We start from the raw sequence: 19419 nt of genomic DNA on the forward strand, positions 1-19419 counted from the left end.
CAAATCAGCTGATGTATATAAATATATATTGCTTAAAAGATAACCTTGAAAGAAGTCATCTGTCAGACATGAATGCTATGAAGTCATTCCGAGAAATATTGGCAAATGCAAAAAACGTATTAATATTAACTGGTAGCGGAGTTTCTGCGGAATCTGGTATTCCTACATTCCGGGGTGCGGGTGGATTTTGGAGAAAATATCAAGCTCAAAATCTGGCAACCCCAGAAGCCTTTGACGCGAATCCTTCTTTAGTTTGGGAGTTTTATGAATATCGTAGGACGGTAGCTAATGAAGCCAAACCCAACAAGGTACACAGGTAATCATTTCTTTTGATATTCGGTCACAGTATTTACAAACTGCAGTTTTTAGGCTCACGAAGCAATAGCAACTTTTCAAGACCGTAGTTTAAAAGCTGGTAAAAATGTTACTATTGTAACACAAAACATTGATGAACTTCATCAAAGAGCTGGAGCGAAAAACGTAATAGAGCTTCATGGTTCACTTTTTAAAACCCGTTGTACAGTTTGCCACGAGGTTTCTGCAAATAAAAATATCCCAATATGTCCTGCATTAGAAGGAAAGGGGTAAAGTGTAATTTTGTAAAATGTAGATAAATCAACTCACATTGATCTACAATTCTTATAAACATATGCAGATCTCCAGATCCAAAGATCATGGTATCTGATATTCCAAAAAAAGATTTACCAAGATGTCAGAAAACAAATTGTAAAGGTTTGTTAAGACCACATATTGTATGGTTCGGTGAAAATTTAAATGAAGATGTACTTAAACAGGCCTGTAAGTACTTCTGTACATAAATAGATGTACATTATAAAATAAATCTTTTAATAATATATTGTATCACAATATGGAATTATAACAATTTAGTTTAAAATTTTTGGTTCATATAAAAAATATATATATATATACACATACGTATAATGGTTTAATAAAATAAAAATATGTTTGGTTTTGCCTTATAATACTAGTTAATGCTGTTGAGAATTGTGACGTTTGCCTAGTTATCGGTACATCATCTATTGTGTATCCTGCAGCAATGTTTGCACCCCAAGCAGCGAATCGAGGCATTCCCGTTGCTGAATTTAATTTAGAAATGACTCCTGCTTCCAGACATTTCGAGTAAGTTAACTTTCGAGATATTTCATAGATAAAATAGTAATATAGTCCATATAAAAAAAAAAAATAAAATTTGATCACTTTTAAAAGGTCTTACAAATGGCACGTTCATATAATATTTAAAACATTTTGTTTTATAATATATACGAACTTGCATGCAAAGTACTTATTCATATTCATCAAACTGTTTTATCTTTTCTTGTTTAGCTGAAACAAAATAATAATTATATGTATATTGTTTTAAAGGTATCACTTTCAAGGTCCTTGTACTGTTACGGTAACAGAAGCTTTGGAACCTTCAGTTCATGAGCCTATGTAAATTTATAAAACTAAATAATATTTACCTTCTACTACACATAGTTCAGTATTGAGTCCAAGTTGATTTAAATATTCCAACCATAATCGTTGCTTTGTTGAAAGGCTATCTCGTGGACCTTTTACTTCTACAATTTTATGCTACAGAGAATAATACACAGTTAATAATTAATAAAACATATTTTATAAAACTTGATGAATTTTGTGTAATTACTTACTTCTTTGGTTTTAAAATTCCATACAATTAAATCTGGAAATCCAGCTTTCCAAAGTTTAAAATTTTCAACAAGTCGTCTACAGATGCCTACAACACCTTGAACTCCTAAACAATATACTATTTCCTACACATCAAAGTTTATTGTTATCATGATATTAAAGAATAATATAGTACCAATAAAGTACATACTTTCAACTGTAGACTATCTTTCAGTAAATTTGTTGGCATTATTGACTGATATTGAACACAGACTTTAAACTTATCTTCCATGAAGGTGCTTAATGCTAAACAATTTAAATTACTAGCAATCTGAAGTTTCATGTCTATTCTTTCTTTCCTATTTTCGTAAAATAATTCTTCTGTAAATAAATCATCTGGAGCGTATTGATATGGCGAAACAAATGTTCCAGGAACATGTATATCAAATAGTTCTTCCCAAAATAAAGTAAAAAATAAGGTAATTGGTAATGCACCTTCACAGTGCAATCCATTAGAAAATCCTTTCTCACAGTAATGATTCAATGCAAGTGTTTCTACTGATCCAAAACTTTGACCTTTAGCATTACTTTTTACACACCAAATGGTCTTCTTTCTTGCACCACTTCTGCAATGATTCAGTATTTGGTTTAAGAAAAAGATAACATGTATTTCGTAAAACTTACTCAGGCATCAATACAGCACTTATAATATTAGATGCAGCATCATATTTCGGCATCTGATGAATATGTTCATCTAAAGTTTTATTCATATTAAGTTTTGTTATGGGTTTCAGTCCAGTTTTCTTCTTTAGAATTCTTTGTGCTCTTTCTATAAGATCTACTTTATCTACTCGCGTTAAGTGTTCTGTGCTTAAGGCTTTCATTATTACCGATGCACTAGCTTCTAGATTTTTATGGTGATACATTTCAATGAGAGCTAATTCAGCATACCATTTTCCTTTCTTCGTATGGATATAATAATCGTGTTCTAGTAAGAAATGTAAAACTTCCACTACTTGTGTCTTATCTTTATCTTTTTTAAATGCGTCTATACACACAGAAAGTATTTTCAGCCATACATATACCGGCATATAGCGTCTTACATGCAGTGGAAGCAAGGAAATTTTTAACCTGAAAATTTCATAATCAATAAAAATTTTTTACTTAATAATATAATAAATTTTGAATTACCTAAATGATTCCTTTAACGTGTTTGATAATGTATTTATGGCTAATTTACCACAGTCTTGTACCTCTGTCCACTTCTTTTTGTCAATTAGTTGTAATGTTATAGACAGTGTTGCTTTAGCTGTGATATAGCTACAAATATAAATAAATTAAATGATCAAAAAATATTTCTTCTTCGGATCCAAGGTTAATCTAGAGTATAACAACTTTACCTCATCAAATGCAAGTTGGAAGAAAATATTGGGAAACGTTTCTCAGGAATGTTAGGAAATGTTACGTTTCCTACATAAATATTACATAATGTAAAAAATGTTTCAGCTACGCTTATTTGTGGATCTTGATTCGGTATTAACAACGTTAATATTTTATCAATAATATTCCATGTTTTATCAGTAATGCATACACAATAATCGAGCATACGAACAACTGAAGAATATAAAACTGTACTTGGACTTTTCATTCCAGGAAATAGAGATTGCGTGTTCGATAATTTTAACAATTTACATATGTTATTTTTTTTGTTTACGTTAGGCTTAATATTCATATCCTGGCAAAGCTGACGAATTTCATCCACTTGTAGCAGCTCAAGTATTGTAGCTAAATTTGTATTTTCAATGTTAAATGTACAGATAGATCGTGAAACAAGAGTTGTAAACACGTCTTTCAAATCTGGAGCTATATCTGGATATTTAATATTATTTCCTCTGAACCATGTCCTTTTTCTTTTTATCATATGTGCCAGCAATGTTTGAGCCTGACTAGGCAGAGTAATTATGGAATATACGAAGTCCAGTTCATTTTCATCAAAATATCCACAATTTATGGGATTAGAGAAGACAGTGAAAATAGTAATGAACAAAGTTTTAGCATGTAAATCTGTAGGTGAAATTATTTCACTTGATTCGTACTTCACTGAAGTTTTAGTGTTTACATGATTATAATGATAATCAAATTCACCTTTTGAATATATTTCTTCTAGATTAAAACAATTATATGAAATAGCACCTTGCTTTGCTAAATTCATATGTTCAACTGCTTGATTTTTGATAACATCTATGGTATGACCAAACAGAGATTTGCAACTGTTTCTTGGAGATTTACCAGATGGCACTTTTGGAGAATAATTTAATTTTTTAGGGCTACTTCCAGTTTTAGGACTATTAGAGCCTCTTACTGAATGATTGTTTTTAGGGGTGCTTGGTTCCTTCTTTAATGATTTGGCAGGGCTTAAAGAGCTATCTGTTTTGTTCTTCTTTGTTGGTGTTTTCATCAACTCTGTATTCTCATTATTTGATAATATTTTACTAATGGATAAGGAACTTTCCAATTCGTTATTATTTGACAGTTTTTCTTCAACTGCATCTATTGAGAATGCACATTCATTGTTTTGTGTCTTGTGCTTAATTGGAGAAGCTTTTAAATTACTTAAATATGAATTATTAATGTTTTCATGTATAATTGTGCAATCTGTCATTGAGTTAGATTCCACATTTTTTGTTAAACTCAATCTTTTCTTTTTCTGAAAACATAAGAATAGTTTAATTGCATGTAGTATAAGGTAAATAACTGAAACAAAATTTGATAAAATGATTAAAAGCTATGAAACATTAACTTACACTTCTTGAATATGGTGTACTTCTAAAACGTTGTTTATCTTTCACTGTAATGCCTGATGTTCGTTTATTACTTACTACTTTAAAAAACTCATCAATATGTCTTTGCTGTGACATTATTCTTATCTCAATAAATCAATTTCATTGCATAACAACATACATGCTGCTTTTACTTCATTAAAGGTATTTAAATGTATCACAACTTCAAAAATGTAAAATTTTAAACAATAAAATAGATTAACCTCTTTGACCAAACAACCATGTGTGTATAATATGTATTTATATATGTTCTTAGCGTAATTTATAAATACAATGCATTTGTTTTTATTCGTATATGTAGTAAAAAATAACATGCGATTATATTTTATTTAATTCGGTTTGAATAGCGTTACTCACTTGAAATTAAACTTCACATTTGTAGCAAGTTCAAACAAGTTCAAAACAAATGCCGGTCAAATGCATTGCACTTAAAACATGGTTTCATATATATGTATACACAATTTTATCAAATATATAGGTATTTATATTAATAAAAATACGAAATGTACTGTGAAATAACGCTCAAGTACTTCTATAAAATACATGCTTCCATTATATAGATTAGCAGTGACTAATTACTGAGATTATATAGGTGGTTACAGTAACCAACAGTGACATCAAGGAAATTAACCTGAAATATGAAATTAAATATTGAAATATGAATATAAAAATAGCAAACTTAAATGATTTAAAAAATACAAAGATATATATTTCTGTTTTGGAAGTAAAAAGAGTACCCTTTTCAAAACTATAAAAAGATTGCACTTATATACAAACGTATTGCATTTATGAGAAATAAACATAAATAAGTATTTAAGTATATGAAACGAAATATTAAATATAGTTATAACTATATATACGTATGCTTTCAAGTTTAACAACAAGTTCAAATAATCAAAATATACAAAACGAAAAATATAATTCATTTGAATATTTTGTTAAAATTGTTTAAATAAGAAATATGTATGAAATGTTATAATTATATATACGTTTTTTTTATTTTATTAGGAAGGATAAAAATGTATTTTTACGCGATGCAATCAAAATTTATTTCCAGCAGAAATATCTGCTTTTAAGTTGTTCATCCAAATTATGTTCATTGTGAATATTTTTCCCTTAATGTTATATGTCAAATGCAATCACATGTCATTATGTTAAAATAGATCATTTTTATGAAAGAAAAAATTCATATATCTTGATTAAAATAAATACTTTGCTGCTAGATAGCATACAAAGTATACAATATAGTACAAATAGAATAGACAAATAAAGTAAAAGATAAGATTTGACCTGTTAACATAAATTACATAAAAAATGCATATTATTTGTGTTTTGTACAGTTGACAAATAATTTCTTTCCATACGTTAGTATCGTATGTATACAATAATCAGATTTTTTATAATTCTGCCAATTTGTTGAAATGACATAATTAGAATACATTTAATATTCAAATTGTAACCCATAGATTGACATATATACATTCAATTAGTTACATTATCTAATAGATTCAAATGTTAATCACATTGATTATAGATATTAATGCTAAACAATAGTTGAGTTTAGATCTTTATATGTAATTTATAGAAAACAACTCATCTACCTGATAACATCTCTACTTCTCTAATTACATAGCAAGGCAAACAAACGTAAACAAGCATCTTTAATTACGTTAAAAGTATTGTTTTACTAATGATAGAATTTCAAGTTTATCGTTGTGAATCGTATAACAGGAACGTACCAAGAAATTATAAGCAAAAGTCGAAAAAGCAAAAAAATTTAGGAATGTAATTTATTTGTCAAACTTTGACGGTTTATAAACAATAAATATAATTCACGCTTCGATTTGTATCTGGTAATATTTTATTTAGACCAAATTAAATTTGATACATGCATTTAGCGAAAGGTGTTATCAGGGGACGAGAGAGTAGATGATGTATATATCGAAGAACAAATTAAAGGGTGTCTAGATCAAAGATTCTACATACATAGAATTTGATATATGCCCCTTAGGTTCTCCGATTGTACAATCTTGAGAAAAATTCTCTATACATACTCTCGTCAAACTTTCGTTCGAATCAGAGCTTTGGTTGGAGCGATTTTTTCCAATTAATCTTCCTGTCGCACAGCGACATAGAAGTCCTACTGTATTCACAGAATAAAATACACGTATAATAGATACACCGCATTTCGACACCTGTCGATATTATCGTAAAAGTTTTTAACACTCAGAACTTTTTAAGAGCTTCACGTTAAACATCATATCTGTAAGCTCATTCTTTTTCTCAATAATTTTTTTCTTTTACACGAAACGATTAATAGGTCTTGTTCGATCGCTCTAAATAGTTGCATTGATTCGGCTTACTTCTACTTACATGATACAGTATTGTTTTCCACGAATGCAACGAATTAGGTAAACACGAAGTCCTCACGATTCAAATTTGACCGAATTTCTTTCTTTTCTTTTTTTCTTATAATCTCATCAGCTAACTACATAAATTACTAAAACTCTCTTTAAATAATCAAACATTTTGCGAATATTGCTAAGTAATACTCTAACTACCATTAGTTTACTCACAGTAAATAAATCAATGACAAAATATACGATATCGGCCTTTCTGTCAGTGGAATTTCGTGTTTGCCAAATCAGAAAATGTAAAGCGAACTCAGTCTTTGGTTGGAGCGATCAAACTTTGAAGATTTTCGACGTTTTATTTGTAAAGTGGCTATTGGGTCAATATTTTTAACATTAATAAATTTTTATATAAAAATCCATGTACCACTATATTTCGTTTAAAGCGTTCCAACTAAAATAAACAAATGGTTTTTACAAGTACATTCTTGGAAATTATTTCCGCATATCGCTCGTTCTTCTCAAAATCATATGTATGGCGGAAGATCTTTTTTCTTTTTTTTTTCTTTTTTCTTGTAATGCAGTTGAATTGTATGAAGAAAATCAAAAAAATGAATACAAAAGAAAAAACAAGAATGAAAAGCAAATATCCCAAAGCGTAATCCCAAGTGCGTGAATACATTTTTTTTTGTTTTATTTTTAATGAGAAAACATTTCACGCACAACGGTGAATTTGAGAAAAACGAGAGAAATAATCAGATATCTAAAATATGTACAAATGTGGCAGAAATTAGATTTCACAAAATGTTATATAATATACAGGCGAGTGAAGTTCTTAACAAAATAATAAGTCCTATCCAGGATAAAATTTCTTTATTACTCCTCCTCTAAAATCGTCCCGAATTCATAAATTTTCATACACATCGCTGTGCGCCTACCACAACAACATTAATTACAGTTATTTTTTAGTTAATTACCTAAAAGTAAGAGATACAATAAGCGTAATTATTTTTATATGTACAATATATCTTTTTTGTTTGTTTGTTTCTTTCTTTCTTATTATGATTTCATGAAGTCTTCCTAGAATTTGCAATATTTGCACCATTAATTTTATTTCTTTCTTGATTTCGCGTTACGGCTCGCGAAAAAAGCTTTCTTATTGCATGCTCGAAAGAAATTTCTGTGCTTCAAGTCCCGAAAATCAATGACTATCCGAAACACTTTGCCATTACCATTTATAATACAATTTAAATTATAAATCTTCGATCCAAATGCCTAGGATATTTATCTCGATCAGTGCCTACGAATTTTAACTGAATAACAGATAACTGAAACCTGTTCTAAAGAATTATAAAAAATTATGTGACAGATACTCTTAAATTTCGTCAGTTTAAAACTCATACATCTGAGAGTCTATTTCGAATAACTATTCTTCATTTATTTTTATACATGCACAGCTTCTATTAGCCACACAGAAATATGAAATACGTGATTGCATTAAAGAAAAATTTACTTTTTCCATTTTACTGATTTTCAAATTACAATATTGTCCATTTTTTTTTTTTGCCAACTTACTTTTTTGTTCAATTCTTATGTTATATTACTATGTTCTTAATATTGATATGGAATGGGAGACAATAATATAGAAAGACTAAGAGGAAGAGAATAACGCACGTAAAAAATGTGCGCAGATTCCGTTAATATTTCAGTGTTGGTCTTTTTTAAAAGTAATCGAAATTTATCAGTAAGATTGTGTAATAAAACATATGAACTACATATATGCGAGAAAGTGTGCAAAAATACCTTTGATCGCGGTTTTTCTATAGCTGTACCAATCGATTTCACAAACGATTTGACTACAATAAATCATAAAAGTACAACCGAACAAATAACTTTTCTTTTAGTGGTAGCATCATTTTTTAATGTAATATTTATCTGTTCTAAGCAGGGATTTAAGTTGTTTATTTAAAGCTTAAACATAGATTTAGCTTTTGTTCTAACTTGTATATGCTGTGTCGATTGATCATAAGGAATTCGTGTTCGTTACTGTAACCCTGCTACAAAGTATTAAAATAATGAGATACTTTTATGGTACATCCATTTGTTGTACAAAAGGAAAAGACTGACTGTTTCATATTTTGTATGGCAAATGAATTAATCAACCGTTATTATTTCCATGGTTTGTATCCATTAAAGTGAAAGGCTTAAAAATTTGAATACGTTTCTTGCAAATATCATAAATCCTAACATAATGTCATGAATTTGTCAGTTTATAATATAAATTTTTATAATGCAAGCTTCCTAAACACAACATCAGAATCTAAATTTAAATGCTACAGTTCCATGTACTCGTATAAGGGCTGATTCATTATGCACTACTAAAATAAAAATGCATAGTTCAGTGATCAATGAAATTATTAAAAGATTCTTTATTATTTGTATAATTTTAATGCTAATTCAAAGAAAATTATCATTAACGATAGTTTGATTATTTCACAGCCTGAAAGCCTTTAACATATTATTACTTTGTAATAAGAAGTAAATTAAACATTTTATTACAATTAAACTGAATTTATATACATTATGAAATAATCAAAATATTCTACTCTGAGGTCACTGAAATAGGCAACACAATATAATTATTAAAATATTTATAAGACGCTTATGTACATTTTTCATAGAAAGCAATTATACTTAGCATATATCTTTTAAATCAACTTTACAATCGTGAATGTACAGCCAGAAATATTGTGTTTTGATAAACTCCAAATTTTAGAAAAGACTGTAATTCGCAATAAAATAATCAACGCTGTGTTTGAGGAAGCTTGCGTTATGAAGATAATAATTGCACTAGAGATGTTCAAGTATTATTACTTACATATGAGTAAAAAATGACAAAGGAGTTCTGCCGAGTTTTCAGTATATTAGAATCAATGATAATTTTGTCAAGTATAAAAGTTCCCTTGCGCTGAACAAAATTTTATCCTTTTAATTTTTTTTTTTTTCTTCTTTTTTAGGTAATAGATAATATCCCACGTTATCATTTCAATATTTACTTATTACATCCTTTTAAAGAATTAATTTTTATCAAGAAAAGAGTAATAACGTTAGCCAAAAGCTAGTATCAATTTAATGTACTAAAGAAAGTGAAGTGGTTGTTCAATGAGCAAGGAAACAAACAACTTAGAAAAATAAATTAAAGCACAATCGTCTTGTAATCAAGATAACTTGATACTTGCAATGGAATCGACACTAATCCGTCGTCATCGCCACCACAGGCAACTGATCAGAGCATTTCTGCAATCGAATCTAGCCGTACCGCTTTTTTTTTTTTTTAATATTTTGTATCAACAAGCACGTAGTACTTGTCCAGTCTCCGAAGTCAGACAGACATAGGCAAGGTAAAATTAACGAAGCCCCCAGTGACGTATTGGCGGCAACAGGGGTGCCGATAGCAGGCATCATGTCACTTCCATTGCTAATGAATTTGTTTTGTTTGCTCGAACAAGTTGCTGCTGCTGCGGCTTACCGTCGCATGCTGCATTTTCCACTCCATCCACCTCCATATCCAAATTTTCACTACAATCACAAATACATGACATTTGCTAACAAATACTATTTTTTCTTTTTCTAAAAAGAACCATAAATAAAATTCAAACTTCTGAAAAGATGACGAATACCAATAAGTATTTTTGCTAAAAAAATAACATTTATGCAATTATAATTTTACAAACAGGGAATAATATTTACCTCGTATGCGTATTGTTAGTTTCTATAATATTGAAAAAGACACGGCACACTTACCTATTACTATTAAGCGTAATTTCCCCGGACGTTGGGATTTGTTGCGTCTGACTTTGCGTCTGTTGTTGCTGCCTTGCAAGACTCGCCAATTTGCTCTGCGCGATCAAGCCAGGTAGCAGATTGGACGGCGGATGTTTTTGCGGCAGAACTATCGTTGACTGATTATTCACGACATGAGTGCTATTTGAAAGATTATTAGAGTTGTTTATATGTGGCAATGGACCATTTTGATGCCCATTACCGAAGTTCGTTATCGTTCCACTAGCTGTGGTACTCGCACTGAACACTCTGACTCCAGCACTACCACTGCCGCAGTTACCGCCATTCCTATTATTTGTTGGACTAGTCAAGGACTTAGATAGAATGGAGGCGGAACTGCTATTGTTTGGAAATTGTCTGTGTTGTTGCTTAGATTGATTCGACTGTGTCTCGGTAGCAGTACTTGTACATTGCGTAGATACCGTACTTGAAGTAGTCGGTTGATTGGTCGTACACGAGAAAGACGATGGGATTGTAGAACTCGTAGAAGTATTTACAACACTAGAACCACTACCACTGCACTGAGGCCGACTCTGTTGTGTCGCGGGCTGTGCAAAAAGACTGCTAGGTAGAGTAGTCACAACGAAATGTGAACTGCCCAGCTCGTCTGTCCGCGAATCGCTAGAGTTATTGTCTGACAGTCCACTAACGCACGCACTACCGGTGATACTCGCCACAGCAAGGTCGAAGTCCGACAAAGTGTCCACCGAAAAATAATCTGCGATATTGAATTCCGACGTGAAAGGTGGCTCCTCTCCTGACCGTTCAGGTTCTACTTCCACGCAGATAGACGTTGCCTCTGGTGGGAACGGGTACGGAAGCGGTTTCGGTTGAGACGACGTTTGCTCTAAATCCGAGTCCGTATCGCTACTTTCTTCGCTTGGACTATACACTGACACAGGCGGAGTCTTTGGTCGGAAATGTAACCTACGTCACAGAAATATCGGTTAGTAATTAATTCGACTACATTAAACACAGTTTCTACGTATAATTATTCAAAATACCATTCTTTTTTAACTGGAGTTGATGCGGTAGTTATGTCAGAATCCACTGGTTCTCGTTTCGGTTGATGTATCGTGAAGTCTAAAGAAGACCACATTTCATCCATATCGGTCGCACAACGGTCCAATATTACTCTAAAAACACATGACGTCGAACGAAAAGAAAAAAAAAAAAAAGAGTTATTAAGAAATTTCATTTTATACGAGGGATTCGTATTCATACAGCATGTATCATACCTGCCACCCCGACCAACTCGTCGTCGTGCAAAACCAATACACCGTGGTACTGGTTTGCTAATGCTGGTCAGCGCAAACCTATACTTCTTATCGGCCAAGCCCCCTTCGCTTTTATCACACCAAGGCCAATTTCCAAATCCACCTGATACAGGCTGCAAAGAGAAAAGCTCTATATCTACAATCCTGAAAAAAAGAACTTTAAGACTATTTCCATACTTTTACGATAGTTCGTGACGATTTGCATTGACACCCACGATATACTAAGTAAAACTGCTCATGTAAAAGAAAAATGAATATCCTGTCTAATATAGATTTTTGTAGCGCTCGGTTCACAAATTTGACAAAAATGTATGTAGGAAAGAAAAATTCGGACGAATTCAACAGCACTCACTGGTAAATAAGTGCTATTTCTATTCCGTCGGAAAGCAAATTGACCCTCATCAGCGGTGTCTTCATCGTCGCGATCCGAGGAGACCGAGGGCTGAGAATGCGAGTGAGATGGAAGTGGACTATCTTCGTCTGAGCTCATTAGCGGGTCCAGCCCGCCTCCAAGAACACCAGGCCGACTTCCCCGACCACCACCGCTACCTGTTCCACCACGTACTCCGCTATCGTCCAAACTTCCCCCTCTACTGTCAGTTTTATGTTTCCGTTTCTTGTATTGTCTTTTTTCTTTCCTGGGTACTACTTCGTCCTGATTCAAAGAAATAGCATTCAATACGTCATTTAAATGGAATTCCTTCTTACATACGCCAACATAATAGGGAAATATTAAAAAGTACTTACTTTACTACAAACTTTATTCGCCCAATTTTGATGAACACCAAATTGATTTGTAAATAGTGGAGCAAAAGCTGGCCTCGGTGTCTTCAACGCTGATACTTCCGCTAATATTTGTCCATTGAAGTCCTGTGCCTGATATCTAGATCGTTTTTAAAATATTACATTGAATTTAAATTCTTCTACATAAAATATCAAAGAGATGAAAGATGCAAGGAAAATTGTTTTCAAACCTTTTTTCATAAACTTCGATTGTAAGATGTAAATGTTCTCGTTTGGTTTTTTCCCTTCTTTTAACCATTTCAAGAAGAGTAACTGCTCTACTAAGATCTCTACGGAGCTTCAGCATTTTTTCGTAACTAGTTTCATCATTTTTACGATTTTTACGTGTTTGCATTTTTTCGGTTCTACGTCTAAATGCTAAATAAGGATTATTGGCAGCCGAACCAAACCGATGCTCTGTTTTTACTGATAATAAAAGGGGGTGTTGCTGTGACAAAAAGTATATTTACATTATGTAACGTAAATTATAATACTATTACACCAAATATGACAAACATTCTCATTATTAGTTTAAACATAAACACTTACTGTTTTAAGACGTTTATTCAACCAGTAATCAAAAACGGCAATAATTAAATCGTCATCCTCCTTTAGAAGAGCTTTAGCTTCATTTAGAGTGACTACAGTTTGCCCTGAACTTTTCTCCAAACGATCCATCATTTCTTCAAATTGAAGAGGAGTTAAGTCCATCTTACGACTTTGTACTGCAACCCATTTTTCATCCTCTGAATCCATATCATAATCTGGAATATCTTGCTCCATTGCAAAAGCTTTGAACAGAAGCAGAAATTATTAAACTTCTTATTCATATGACAATGTTGTACATTATATACAGTTTTTATATTATGTTAACTTACGTTGCATATGTATAAGCTGACGAGGCAGCTTATAATCAGCTGGATAGATCTTATCATAAGCTTCTACATCTGTCAAATCAGTTACTTCTGGGGTAGGAATGATTAGACCTGTGCATATTGCTCTTTGCAAGTGATGTTCCTAAACAAAGAATTATAAATTAATATAAATTTCAATCTTTTTTATATATTTTGTAGCATGCAAACATAGTTATTCCTAATAAAACAATACTATGAACATGAAAAATACATACCAAAAGTAAAAGACACATAATAAAATATCAAACATCATCACCATATAATTTGATTCATAATATTTTATCAACAGTTTTTCATAATTGTTGTTTGAAGTGCTTATGTACAATTGTAACATATCATAAAATAAATCATTGTTTATATGTCAATAGGTACTTGAATAAATGAAATTCTTGTATAAAAAATACTTATAAACATTCTAATATGCTATAGAAGGTTATATAAAAGTTTATGATGAATAAAAATTAAAAATTCTATGTCGAATAGCAACGTTGGAACATCCTATTTTAATTCTGTCATTACTTCAAAACAAAGAGTTGACAGCTATCAATATCAATTTGACAAAGTGCACTAATGCTCAAAGAATGAATGTAACATGTAAAACATTACTACCAATTATGTTTAACAATAAAAATATAAAATTTCTGTACATAATAATAGTAAGTAAAGTGCCATCTGCCGGTTGTTTACGAAGATGCGCTCGAGGGTAAGATGGCGGACGGGGAAAACATGCTGGAAGAAGGCTGAACGTTCGACTTACACATTCCTCCTCCTTTTCCATGCCGCTGGGCATTTGGGGCACAGCACGATTAATGGCCGAATAATCTGGCAGATCCGGCAATTCTTCGGCCATGTAAATCGGCATGGGCTTGGAAGCGTCCAGGGCGCGGGCCCTGAACGACAGCTTGCTCATCCTGAGGCGGCTGGCTCGCGTGTTGACAACCGAGTTGGCTGGTGTCGAACCGTGAGGCCAGTCGGGTCGGCTCGGGCCTCGGACTTGGGGAGCGTGAACCTGACTGGGCCTGGTTGGGGGCCCTGCGGCCGTAATACCCGGCACAGAGAGCGCTCAGGGCCTCATCGTTCTCCGGCCATCGCGCTGGAACACGGTCACTCAGTCACCAAACGAGATATATCACTTTGAAAACATGTTTGCGTGACACGGTCCCTGCTCAAAGCCATCATGGCCGACGCACAGCCATTTAACACGTTCAGCTCGAGCAGTTCCGTGATGCGACGTGCGCCGCGCGGGAATCGGCCCGCTGCCGCCACCGGTCAACTTGCGACCGTCTATTGGACGCTTCAAGTTTCACATCGACACAAGCCTTGTTCACATTACCTTCCTTTACATTTCACATTTCAAAATAAAAAAATTTTTATTCTTTCTTAAACGTTTTATAGCGTTATAATATAACACATTAAATACTGTAACAGAATTCAATAATTTTCAAGACAGATGGAATTTACATCCTATCATGCAAGGTGGCGTCGAGATTGGTAGAGCTTTCATTAACCTCTCACCGGTTGTCTCAATAAACGTACACACTACACGAGTTAATCAAAGTCTGATAACCCTTAAAACGTTAGTAACGATGGAAAATTACGGTTTTGCTATAGAAAATATATTTGCCGTATTTTCTTTTTTTTCTTTAAATACATTTAGATTGACAGCTTTTTCCCTGTATCCCCGAAGATACAAATTTGAAAATAGACGTAATAATTACGATTGATATTCCTACTAATTACATTAACTGTTTTCAAAAAACAATAAAACTGAAAGCAGAATAATTGTCAATTGAACAAATTATAAATATTGTTATCGTAGCTTACATATTTGTGTTTGTATTTTTAAGTACTCCTTGTTTGCGCACGCGTCGCACTCTTGCGGATATACCTAGTTTAAATTTTCAATTTGTCTGCACGCACAAAATCTGTAATTAAATTTGTTTCATTCAAAGGTGTAGGTTTTATATATTTAGTTTATAATTTTCATATTAAGTAAACGTTTTGTATATACAATAAAAATCTTTTCAATGCATTTATGAATCTATTGATTGCAAAAAAAAGATTGCGGTTATTTAAACGATAAAATTAAAAAGACTTCACCAAGTGATCGCAACATAATTAAATTAGAATCATCAATGAAAAAAGATGTAAATTGAATAATGCGAAGGAAAGAAATATAACTGATAATATCCGTAAAAAATTCTATGTTCAACCAGAAATTTAGGTTAGATAAATTGATACAACATGTCCAAGCTAACGGTGTAACATCAATTATTCACGACAATAATCTAAGATCTGTGAGAATAACAATCTTTAAATTTAATTTTGTAGCGTCCTTTGGTTGAAGTTAAACCATATTCCCGCGTATCGACATGGCGCATAACGTTGCAATTCTATCCCTGATTCCTAGGTTATCTTACCATATTCGAATGCAACTTCCAAATTTAACAGTATTTGACGTTTCGCCAGGTATTATTTTTGACATACACTTTTTCTCATAGCCGTGAAGCTTGAATTTCTTCGGGTCACGAGAGTTCTCGCAGCGAGCACGTGTCAAAACGCACTACTACTACGATCCGTTGAGTACTGAATTTGCGCATTTCACGTTTACATGTTGGCGGAAAACCCACCCAATTTAAATTTTTGGCGATGGAACTGTATTTTCTCATATATTAAATAATTCATTTTCTGTTTCAGATAAAACTGATACAATAGAAAAATTAAAAAGTGCAGATATACTTGTAACTGATTGTGATTTGTTTCTACCATATACAGATAAATTACCATCCTTAAAGTGGGCCCAAGTAACATGGGCTGGTGTTGAAAAATTAGTTTCCAATTCACAAGATAAACAAATTAATTATGTAGTTACACGTTTTTCTTCCAAAGCTTTTGGTTTAGCTATGTCTGAATATGTAATAGCACATATTTTTAATTTTGAACGCAATCAAAGACAGCAATACAAAAATCAGAAGCAGAGACAATGGATAACAAGTGGAAAAATTTTGTCTCACAGATTAATTTGTGATTTATCTGTGGGTATTCTAGGTTTAGGAAATATTGGAAAATCAAGTAAATATATATTTTTACTTCTCTACTACTGTTAAAAACATTAACTTGAATACAAAAGAAATACACTTTCAATTTTTATAGTTGCACAAAACTTGAAAGTATTTGGAGCCACTGTATGGGGAATTACACGGACACCACTGAAAGAAACTTTACATTACCTTGATGAACACAGAACAATTGAATCTTTACCTGAAATGCTGGCACACTGTGATTATATCATTAATGTTCTACCATCTACACCTAATACCATAGGTTTATTAAATGGGAATGTATTAGAGAATTGCAAAAATCGTGGTAGCGTTTTTATCAACATTGGTCGAGGTACAATTATCAAAGAAATAGACTTATTAACTGCTCTTGAAGAACAGTGGATTTCTGGAGCTATTTTGGATGTTTTTGAAGAAGAACCACTGCCAACAGAAAGTAAATTGTGGACATTACCACAGGTAAATTTGTAGTATTACTGTTAAGAATTAATACGAAATATTAATTTTGATTAATCAACATTCTTATATAGGTTACTATATCACCACATGTCTCAGGAGTATCTCGTGCTCAGGACGTAGTACAATTTTTTGTTGAGAACTATAAAAAATTTGCTAAAGGTGAAAATTTGTTGAATGCAGTACATTTCAAAGAAGGTTATTAATTATTAAGATGTCCATTAACTATTCATGGAACTCTTATTCAATATAGCAACTGCATATAGTACAAAATTAACATAAAAAATTTGTAATTATAGTATTTTATAAAGTTAAAATAATATAAATATAAATATAACCATTTTAATAATATATTATATATGATAATGTATATGTATGTATATTATTATTATTATTATTATTATTTCTGTAGAACTTTCTTAAAAAATATTTATTCTGCTTCTTGTGATACTGAATTTGAAGATGGTTTTAAACCTCGTATACTGAGGTCATAAACTACTTCTTCTACTTTTTTAACAGCATATTTTAAGCCATCAAAACGTTTTCTTAAGGAATCATTCTTCAAATGTAAAAGTCTAAAGCCTGCATTTAGTTCACTCACAAATCTGGCTATTTCTATAGGTCGATTATAATCACCATTAGTGACACTATTTATGGCAAAACGACTCTGAAATACAATGCTTAATAAGTAATGGTAATTATTTACACAATTACAGTACAAGACATACATACCAACTCTGCAGATAATTGCAACAAACCCATTAAATAATCTTCCAGGTCCAAGTGAAAACCATCTTGTCTGTTATTTTTAACTATATAAACAATGTAAATTCCATGTATAAGTAAATACAAATATAATATAAGGTTTAATATGTGTTTCTGACAAATAATGTACCTCCTAGCATTTCTGCAACAGTTTCTTTGGTAACTAATACTTTAATCTCTAAATATATTATTAAAGAAGCTAAGAAACATAATTTCTGTGTGACAAAACGCCATTGATCATGAAATCTATAGTACTGTTCTTTTGGTACAACTACTGCAAGTTCTGAATACTTTTTGCGTACATCTTTGAATAATTCTCTTGCAGCTGCACAATATTGAGATACTACTGCAAATAAAAATAGACAATAACTGCCTTAATACTTCATAAATCCAATAGAAACACATACTTATGTTTTCTTCCATATTATTCTCATTGTGAATATTTTGTAATATCATAAGAATATCCCTGGCACTCTTTTCAAGATCTTTTACAACTGCGCGGATTTCCTTTAGCAAAATAGAACAAAATACAAAATTAGTTTTAATAATATTTTACATACATTTCCTTTTCAATCGCCACTAGAATATACAATAACGTTACAAAACTTCATCTGAAAGTTTAAAAGTCGTTGAATGACAATCTGTCAATACGTTCTAACCTAGAATATTTGTAATGTGTTTTAACATAATAATGTAACAGTATTATGTTAAAAGGTATTTGATGCCAAGTAGATTGAAGAACATCAAACAACCATTTAAATGTACGCAATAAATTTCTATTTAAATGATGTTTCAACCGATTAATAACATTGTTACTTGGATACGTAGGATCAAATTGGTAGCAAATTGTCAAGACACACCTCGCGTAATTCTTCTTCGTTATTTAGATAATCCTGAAACGAATTAAAGATTTCTGATATTCTTTCAGCCATACTTTTCACGACACTAGCGAAATTTTTAATAAACAACAAATGAATTTTATCAAAACACTTCCATACGACACGCACAGCAAAACCAATAGCAAAACTAACAGCTAGTGACAAAAGCCAAAAACAAGGGACCGCTAGCGCCATCTATACGAAAACGGCGGAAACTACTCAACAACTTACCGACTGCCTTCTCGAAACTCAAAGTATCGGTAAGTTATCAACTAGTTACCGCTGCTTTCTTAATTTATGGCGGTCTTTTTAAAATACAAGTTTGTCAAACAATTATTACTTTATTATTATTTAGTAATTATTATTACTAAACAACTATTAGTTTTTGACGTTTAACGTGTGACGTAATAACCAAGTGAATAATAAATTGGCAGACGAAGATGTTAAAGAGCTATTCCCCTGTAAAATCAGGGTACTACTATCAGGTCCTAAGATTAAATACAAAACAGAACCAACACGCTTATACAAAAACACTTGACAAAAATGTTCTATAATGTGTGCAGGTACCTAACAGTTACCTATAATAAAAATGACCATCGTATTGTT

General features: G+C 31.9%; 5 protein-coding genes across 12 annotated transcripts; 2 read left to right on the forward strand and 3 right to left on the reverse strand.

Moving 5' to 3' along the window:
- Nucleotides 1–11: 11 nt before the first annotated feature.
- LOC117609592 (NAD-dependent protein deacylase) lies at nt 12–2700 on the forward strand. 2 transcript variants are annotated; one of them, XM_034336136.2, is made up of 5 exons: nt 12–308; nt 370–584; nt 656–798; nt 990–1140; nt 1384–2700. In XM_034336136.2, exons 1-5 carry the CDS (start codon nt 12–14, stop codon nt 1454–1456), a joined length of 879 nt encoding a protein of 292 aa, XP_034192027.1. In that variant the 3' UTR covers nt 1457–2700. The 2 variants fall into 2 exon arrangements, with proteins under 2 accessions (XP_034192027.1, XP_034192028.1); XM_034336137.2 differs by having other exon boundaries at nt 1023–1140.
- Nucleotides 1137–9850, reverse strand: LOC117609578 (fanconi-associated nuclease 1). 4 transcript variants are annotated; one of them, XM_034336103.2, is made up of 10 exons: nt 9717–9850; nt 4845–5118; nt 4452–4650; nt 3048–4354; nt 2839–2967; nt 2332–2778; nt 1859–2273; nt 1671–1793; nt 1482–1593; nt 1137–1344 (listed from the first exon to the last, which is right to left on the reverse strand). In XM_034336103.2, the coding sequence occupies exons 3-10, from the start codon at nt 4563–4565 to the stop codon at nt 1304–1306; spliced, it is 2688 nt and encodes an 895-aa protein (XP_034191994.2). In that variant the 5' UTR covers nt 4566–4650; nt 4845–5118; nt 9717–9850; the 3' UTR covers nt 1137–1303. The 4 variants fall into 4 exon arrangements, with proteins under 4 accessions (XP_034191994.2, XP_076545178.1, XP_034191993.2 ...); XM_076689063.1 differs by having other exon boundaries at nt 4452–5118; XM_034336102.2 differs by lacking the exon at nt 9717–9850 and adding an exon at nt 5225–5318 and having other exon boundaries at nt 4452–5118.
- Nucleotides 6756–16231, reverse strand: E(Pc) (Enhancer of Polycomb). 3 transcript variants are annotated; one of them, XM_034336106.2, is made up of 12 exons: nt 16076–16231; nt 15480–15580; nt 14413–14748; nt 13620–13758; nt 13291–13532; nt 12933–13189; nt 12706–12841; nt 12311–12613; nt 11920–12071; nt 11686–11817; nt 10643–11608; nt 6756–10417 (listed from the first exon to the last, which is right to left on the reverse strand). In XM_034336106.2, the coding sequence occupies exons 3-12, from the start codon at nt 14563–14565 to the stop codon at nt 10300–10302; spliced, it is 2598 nt and encodes an 865-aa protein (XP_034191997.1). In that variant the 5' UTR covers nt 14566–14748; nt 15480–15580; nt 16076–16231; the 3' UTR covers nt 6756–10299. The 3 variants fall into 3 exon arrangements, with proteins under 3 accessions (XP_034191997.1, XP_034191996.1, XP_076545180.1); XM_034336105.2 differs by lacking the exons at nt 15480–15580; nt 16076–16231 and having other exon boundaries at nt 14413–14898; XM_076689065.1 differs by lacking the exons at nt 14413–14748; nt 15480–15580; nt 16076–16231 and adding an exon at nt 13871–13903.
- Nucleotides 15968–17385, forward strand: LOC117609590 (glyoxylate/hydroxypyruvate reductase A). Its single transcript, XM_034336134.2, has 4 exons — nt 15968–16124; nt 16353–16727; nt 16809–17173; nt 17245–17385. Exons 1-4 carry the CDS (start codon nt 16028–16030, stop codon nt 17374–17376), a joined length of 969 nt encoding a protein of 322 aa, XP_034192025.2. The 5' UTR covers nt 15968–16027; the 3' UTR covers nt 17377–17385.
- On the reverse strand, nt 17028–19036 carry trsn (translin). Of its 2 annotated transcripts, none has more exons than XM_034336140.2 (5): nt 18796–19036; nt 18343–18442; nt 18066–18278; nt 17903–17982; nt 17028–17837 (listed from the first exon to the last, which is right to left on the reverse strand). In XM_034336140.2, the coding sequence occupies exons 1-5, from the start codon at nt 19006–19008 to the stop codon at nt 17601–17603; spliced, it is 843 nt and encodes a 280-aa protein (XP_034192031.2). In that variant the 5' UTR covers nt 19009–19036; the 3' UTR covers nt 17028–17600. The 2 variants fall into 2 exon arrangements, with proteins under 2 accessions (XP_034192031.2, XP_034192030.2); XM_034336139.2 differs by having other exon boundaries at nt 18066–18281; nt 18796–19021.
- Nucleotides 19037–19419: the final 383 nt, after the last annotated feature.

Source organism: Osmia lignaria, chromosome 7 (genome assembly GCF_051020975.1).
Source record: "Osmia lignaria lignaria isolate PbOS001 chromosome 7, iyOsmLign1, whole genome shotgun sequence".
In the NCBI taxonomy this organism is placed as follows: Eukaryota; Metazoa; Arthropoda; class Insecta; order Hymenoptera; family Megachilidae; genus Osmia; species Osmia lignaria.